General features: G+C 57.4%; 2 protein-coding genes across 2 annotated transcripts in view; both read right to left on the bottom strand.

Moving 5' to 3' along the window:
- The window catches only part of LOC102482274 (elastin-like), a 9,768-nt gene extending 8,400 nt beyond the window's left edge, over positions 1-1,368 (bottom strand). The window contains exons 1-3 of the mRNA XM_027774412.1: positions 1,287-1,368; positions 727-876; positions 588-647 (exon numbers count right to left, since the gene is read on the bottom strand). Coding sequence (XP_027630213.1) covers positions 588-647; positions 727-876; positions 1,287-1,368 — 292 coding nt within the window. The remainder of the gene's footprint in view (positions 1-587; positions 648-726; positions 877-1,286) is intronic.
- A 1,903-nt stretch (positions 1,369-3,271) lies between these two features.
- The window catches only part of LOC102481850 (elastin), a 26,551-nt gene continuing 23,179 nt past the window's right edge, over positions 3,272-6,643 (bottom strand). Inside the window, exons 17-23 of the mRNA XM_006155027.2 lie at positions 6,460-6,549; positions 6,318-6,377; positions 5,671-5,790; positions 4,427-4,486; positions 3,755-3,871; positions 3,487-3,521; positions 3,272-3,292 (exon numbers count right to left, since the gene is read on the bottom strand). Of these exons, the coding sequence (XP_006155089.1) occupies positions 3,272-3,292; positions 3,487-3,521; positions 3,755-3,871; positions 4,427-4,486; positions 5,671-5,790; positions 6,318-6,377; positions 6,460-6,549 (503 nt within the window). The remainder of the gene's footprint in view (positions 3,293-3,486; positions 3,522-3,754; positions 3,872-4,426; positions 4,487-5,670; positions 5,791-6,317; positions 6,378-6,459; positions 6,550-6,643) is intronic.

The raw sequence follows: 6,643 nt of genomic DNA, 5'->3' as shown, positions 1-6,643 counted from the left end.
GCACCTCCAGCACCAACTCCAAAGCCAGGAAGCCCTGCACCAAGCCCAGCGGCAGCCCCTGCAGAGAGACAGGCAGCGGGTAGTGCAGCAGGCAGGGACTGCGTCCCTGTGAAGGTGTCCTGCCCAGGGAGCTGAGTCAGCCCCAAGGGAAGGGGTCCAGGCCTCCTCCTGGCCTTGTCCCTCTCCTCAGACTCATGCTCTGTCATCTGTCCTCTGAGCTGCCACTGAGTCTTCCCGAACTCCCATCAGTCACTGAGGCTGTGTCCCTCCCAGCTGGGCATTTGGGCCTGCCCTCCTGCTCCCCCTCTGGGATGCACTCGTGCATTCTAACACCCTTCTGAGCAAGTGCCATTGGCCCTCACACTTCACATGTGAGGCCAGAGGTCCTCGGAGGTCACGGTGAGTGTGGGACCCAGCACCTGGGCCTGGGTCTCCCTCCTGCCAGCCCTATGCTTCCAACCCCTTTACCTAATGCTTGGAGATGGAAGGGGGTTGCAGGGTGGGTCTGAGAGGCTTATCCAGGGGCCCAGCTCAGGCTTGGGAGCCCCAGGTTGGTGGCAGAGGCGAAAAGGCAGGAGGGCACTCACCATACTGGGCTTTGGCAGCTGCCTTGGCAGCAGACTTGGCTGCAGCTGGGCCCCCTACTCCTGGAGGAGGAGAGAGGGCTTCAGGTGGTACCCACAGAGGCTTCAGGGGCTCCCCGGGCCCCTTAGTCCCGCAGCTCACCTGGGACGACACCGACACCAGGAACAACGCCAACGCCGGGAACAACACCAGGAGCCACGCCGGGAGCCACACCAGGAACCACTCCAGGAGCCACGCCCACCCCCGGCCCCACACCGACACCAGGGGCTACGCCTAGGAGAGCGAGAATAGCTCATCCTTATCCACATTCAGAGCAAAGAGCACTGGACTGGGAGTCAGGAGCCCTGGGTTCATGCCGGCCAGGGCAGAGACTTGCTGTGTGGCCGACCAGCTACATTCCCTTGACAGCCCCTCGCTTTCTCATCGCTACTGAGAGGTAGGTGCAGGACCGGGAGTTCTTAACCTTTTGGTGAACAAGGATCTTGGAGACTGGAGGGAGCTTTGCCAGGCAGACAGACCTGGGTTCCATCTTAGCCTGGCCACTGCTCAGCTGTATGACTGGGCGCCTCAGTTTCCACATCCATAAAATGGGACTAGTACTATCAGCCTCGTACAATAGCCACGTATGTGCGTTTGGGGGTCAGCGGACCTGACGTTATGACGTGCTCCAGCCTGTTCAGCCTTAGGGATTGTGATCAAACCTTGCTGCCTGTAGGTCCCCAAGGCCAAGGTGCATGGACCCTCTGGCTGGGGACTGTGAGTGGGGCTGCCGTGATTCACCATATTCAGGGAGACGTGGATGCCTGGGGCTGCCAGGGTGGCCCTCAGAGCTGGGGAACTTTGCCAGGGAGCAAGATGTAGTCCAGTCTCTTGGAGTGGGGGGGTGCTGGAGCCCCCGAGGAGCCCAACATGAATGCCAGAAGGAGGGCAGGCCTCAGCTAGATTGGATCTTGCTAGGGGCTTTGGGAATGGGGCTGGGCAGGTCCTGGAGGGCTCCCTGGGGTCCGTTCTCACACTATGTCCCTAATCAGAAATGTTGCCCACACCCCTAAAGGTGATCACATGGCCAAAGTGTTGAGGAAGGCCCACCCAGAAGCTGGCTGCCTGAGAGGCCTGGAGAGGCCAGGGGAGCTGAGCTACCTGAGCCCAGAGACAGGATGTGAGAGAGTGATGCCCTGGGACGAGGGTCTGGACCAGATGTGGACACTCACCGAACTTTGGCGGCTGCTGCGGCGGCTGCAGCAGCGGCTGCAGCTGCTGGGGTCCCAGCTCCTGACGGGGTGAAGAGACCGTGAGGGAATGGTCCCAAGCCCCTTCCCTTCTCGCCCCCATCTCTTGTTGTGAAAAGTTCTCCCTGAATCCACTCCCAGGGAGCTGTCCCCCTCCCAGAAGTCTCACTCTATGTATTGCTTCCTTATGCTGGGGACAGAGAGGGAGGCGAGGCGGCAGAGTCCGGCCCGAGGCAGGACAGCTGGGCTCCAGATCTGGCCCCCCGAGGATCACCCAGTAGCACCTGGGCACAGGCTCTCCCTTCCCTGGGCTTTGGAAAGGACTTGAGAAGCAGCTCTGAGCTGCTGTGACGGGGGTGTGGGGGTGCGATGGCTCTCTCCCAGTGCTAGGACGGAAAGACTGTAATGGAGCCAGTTCATAGTGCAGTGGTGGGCAGCTTCCACAGACAGGCTCCTTCCACAGACAAACCAAGCCCATGTGGGCAAGGGCCTGGTGCGTGTCCTGGGACCTCCCCGAGCACACCAGGCATGTGTGCGTGTGCCTTGAGCTGGGTCAGGCTGGGACCTGTGGTGGATTCCAGTGTGAGCGCTCTGTTGGGGATGCCTATTTGTCCATTTCTCCATTTGAAATAAATAAATTTTTAAAAAGAGGAAAAGCTCATGGAGCTTACTGCTTAATTAATTAAAAAAAAATTCTAATAGCACCTATATCCAAAAACGATGGGAGGAACTAGTTCACATAGCTCATGGAGACGCAGAAGGGGAATGCTCTCCTAGAGAGAAGGACTGCAGAAGGGAAATCTTCTAATGTGAGAAACCACCGAGGAAAGTGGTCACTTAATGTCACGGTCACTGAATCTCTCCTCTTTGGCTTCTGACTGGTGAAGAGAGAGCGCCGGAAAACCAAAGGGTGATGGGCTCTCCCACCTGGTGAGGAGGTAGAGAGGCCCCACGGAGTAAGTGAAACCACCCAGCCTCGGGCAGGACAGAGCTCTGACACGGAGCTGGACACGTTCCTGAGCTCCTAGGCGGGATCGGCCACTGGAGCCCCCCAGAGGGCTCTTCCCTGCAGGCTGCTCTAGGGGAGCTCGGTATCCCTCCTCCCAGTCTCAGGGTCAGCCTTGCTGTCTGTGACCGTCTGTGAGACGGCGTAGGTCATGTTACCTCCCCAGCTCCTTCCACAGACAAACCAAGCCCACCTCTGGGTTGGGGCACAGCTCACCTGGCACTCCTCCAGTGCCTGGCACGCCGGGCACACCTGGGACACCTGGGACACCTGGGACACCTGGGACACCTGGCACACCTGACACGCCTGGCACTGCGCCTCCAGCACCTGGAAGGGTGAAGCATGTTCAGCCTGGTCTCCCCTGTGCCCATCTCTGGGGGAGTTAGGGTGGGGGAGGGCCAGAGTGGCTGCCTGGCATCTCCAACTCGGTGTGCGATGAGATGAGAGGGCATTACACATCCTCAGTGGGCAACTGAAAAGGGCAGAAGGGTCGAGTGTGGCTTTGGAAACCTGAGATGGGAACCTCTGACCTTGGCCTCAGCCAACCCCACCCTGGGGCCCTGAGGGTGAGGCTGCTGTGCCCTCGCGCTGGAGAACGGCTCTGAGCGGGGAGCCTGGGCCCTGTGGGAGAGCAGCGTTTGGGGACATACAGGACAGGACACTCACCATACTTGGGGCGCCAGCCGCTGCCTGGGCTGCAGCTAGGAGGACACGAGAAGGAAAGAGACTGTCAGAGACCTAGGCCGGATCTCAGGTGGCTTGTGCTTACCTCTCTCTTGCCCCAAAGGCACTGAAGACCCCCTGCCCTCTCCTCCAACTCCTTCTCGAGTGTGTTAGAGCCCGACCTACACTGCTCCCTCGCCCTGCATGGCTCGAGCCAAGAGAAGCCCCTGATATTTCTTGGATAATTTTCCCAGACGGAACTGAGACTCACGGGAAAGGCCAGCTCCAGGGACACCTCCAACTCCTGTTCCAACACCATAGCCTGGAAAGCCCCCAGCGCCAACCCCGTAAGTGGGAATGCCTCCAACTCCGACTCCACCTCTGGCCCCTGCAGAGGGAAGGGAATCAAGTGAAAAGGGCCTCAGAGAGACAGAGGCTACCAGGGCTCTGGGGGGTGCTGGTTCTGGAGAAAGAGGATTCAAACTCTTCTAAGTCTGGCTGATGGGGACAGGAAAGTGTGGAAGGCCTGGGCCCTGACCAGCCTCCTCCATGAAGTCTTTAACGACAGCCTTATTTCTCCTTCAAGGCCTCTTTTCCCAGAGCTCTTGGGGAAGGACTCTCTTGTTAAATATGGAGAGACCATGGGCATGTCCATGTCTCCTCTGAAAGTGCCCTAGCCAGGCAGAGGTGTTCAGGATCACTGTCTCCATCGAGGACACCATCCGGGGACTCTGCCACCACTCAGTCGCATGGCCTCATGGTGGGAGACAACTGGGGGAGACATTGTCCTGGGGCCTACCACGTCCAAGTGCCAGTTCTGCCAGTGACTTGCTATGACCTCAGGGAAATCACTCCTCTCCTCTGGGCAAGAGGATGAGAATTCTTTAGTTCTGGGAAGCCAAGGCCTGAACAGGGTTGGGAAGGGCTGTCATGTAGCACTCACCGTATTTGGCTGCTTTGGAGGCTGCTTTAGCAGCAGCTGCTGCAGCTGGTGACACGACCCCTGGAAGACCAAGTGGGACACAGTGCTCAGGAGAGAATGGATGAGAGATATGCAGTGTTATCTATCAAGCCGAGAAAGAGATGGCTCATTTCTACTGCCATTCATCCCTCTTCCCATCATCTACCCGGTCACTGGTCTAGCCACTCACTGGCCCACCTCTACGTCTGTCCACTTGTCTATCCTTGAAACTCAGTCTGTTCATTCAACCATCTCTGTACCCCCAAGCACCCATATCTCTATCAACATATCCACCCATCTGCCTGTATATGCATTCCCTTAACATCTGTCCAACCACCACTTTTTTTTTTTTTTAAGAGAGATTTTTGCTATAGGGCACATGCACTTGCCAGAGAGACAGAGAGAGAAAGTGAGAAATCACCCCCCAGAGGGGAAGGCCACACCGCAATCCCTTCTCCTCCATTCGCCTCTTGGGATCTTGGGCACACACACACACACACACCTGGCATGATGGCATGACTTTTAAGCCCCTGGGTCCGGGACTTGAACTGTGGTTGACTCCATGGGAGTGCAGTGATACAACCATTGTGCCCTCTGCTGGCCCTCCCAACCACCATTTTGTATTTGCCTGCCCACCCTTCCAGCCACCCAACTCTCATCTGCTCAACCAACCATGCCCTCAGCCAACTATCCAACCATCCACCCATGCATCTCTTACCACTTATCTAGTCTCCCACCTGCCTACCCATCCATATTTAAACTTACTCAGCCACCAATCCATCCACCTTTTTACCCGTCTATCCATCTATTGGGTTGCTGGAAACTCGTGATGTAATTTTCTATGTTTTTCTATGCAGAAAATGCATCATAACTTTTCTGACGACCCAGTAAACATCCACACATCCTTATGTCTATCCATCCATCTTCCACTCACCTGCCCACCTTCTTATTAATCATTTTGCCTGTTCATTCACATGGCCACTTCCCTGCCCACCCAGTTATCTATCTGCACAGTCATCCAGCCGTCCACCTAGCTGTCTACCATTTACGGAGCACCTTCTCGGCTAAACATAGAGCTGAAAAAGACATGGGTTCCCACCTCAGCTACATACCATCAACCAGAGGTAAACTGGAGAAGACGAATCGGAAAGTTTTGGCAATGGTTTTGCTATTTCTGTCTCACATGTACACACACACATGGCGCACACACAGAAAGCACCACTTACCTACTCCCCCGATACCTGGGATCCCAACTCCTGGGACCCCGACTCCTGGGACTCCGACTCCAGGAACTCCAGCTCCTGGGCCAAAGCCTGGCGCACCAGGCACTAAGCCTCCAGCCGCTCCTGTGGAAGGGAAAGGGTGGTTCTGGCCTGGACCCTGTGCAAACTTTAGAGGGCCATCAAGAACAGTGGCTCAGGGGAGCTCTGAGGGGTGACAGTTGGTCCTGAGTGCAGGATTGCAGGTGGGCTGGCATTCCCTCTGCATGGACCAGAGCGTCCCTAAAGATCTCTAAGGGGGGCTCCCTGGGCTGGGGAGAACAGGATCTATTTCTACAACCAGTCAGGGTTCTCAGCACTGGGCCTCCACGCAGTCGGTACAGCAGATACCTGTGGCTCAGCCCTGACCTTGTGGATCGGCGACCTCTGGGTCACCCGTTTTGTGCTGAGTCACCCAGAGGAGGCTGATGGCAATGGATCCCAGGTAGAGAGACCAGAATGGGGCAGAAGCAGGAGGCTACACGACACATGTTTGGGGAGGGGCAGAGAGGCTTCCGTAGGTGGACGAAAGCAAAGTCCATCCAGCCCGATAGGGCTGGGGTCTCTCTGGCCTAGGCAGAGCCCTGGGCCTGTCACCCCCAGGGGGCACTCACCATACTTGGCTGCCTTCGCGGCTGCCTTTGCAGCAGCAGCCGCAGCAGGAGTCCCAGCCCCTGGAAAGACAGGCACAGACAGTGGGGTCCTTCCCCTGAGGCCCTCTCAAGGACACCCTACCCCTGCTGGAACACACATTACCTGCGATGCCTCCAATCCCAGGAATTGCACCAGCCCCTCCAGGAACGCCGACCCCTCCAACACCAGGGAGGACACCGACTCCTCCAGCACCTGCTAGGACAGGGGCAGTGTGATGTGACCCTCCCTCGGGGCCCACCTGAGGCTGGGCGGGAAGGCACGTCAATGCCAGCAATTCATCCAGCAC

This window comes from Tupaia chinensis, unplaced genomic scaffold (assembly GCF_000334495.1).
Source record: "Tupaia chinensis unplaced genomic scaffold, TupChi_1.0 Scaffold000429_1, whole genome shotgun sequence".
Lineage (NCBI taxonomy): Eukaryota > Metazoa > Chordata > Mammalia > Scandentia > Tupaiidae > Tupaia > Tupaia belangeri.
The sequence above is the reverse complement of the archived record's forward strand: the minus strand, read 5'-3'. Positions and strand labels throughout refer to the sequence as shown.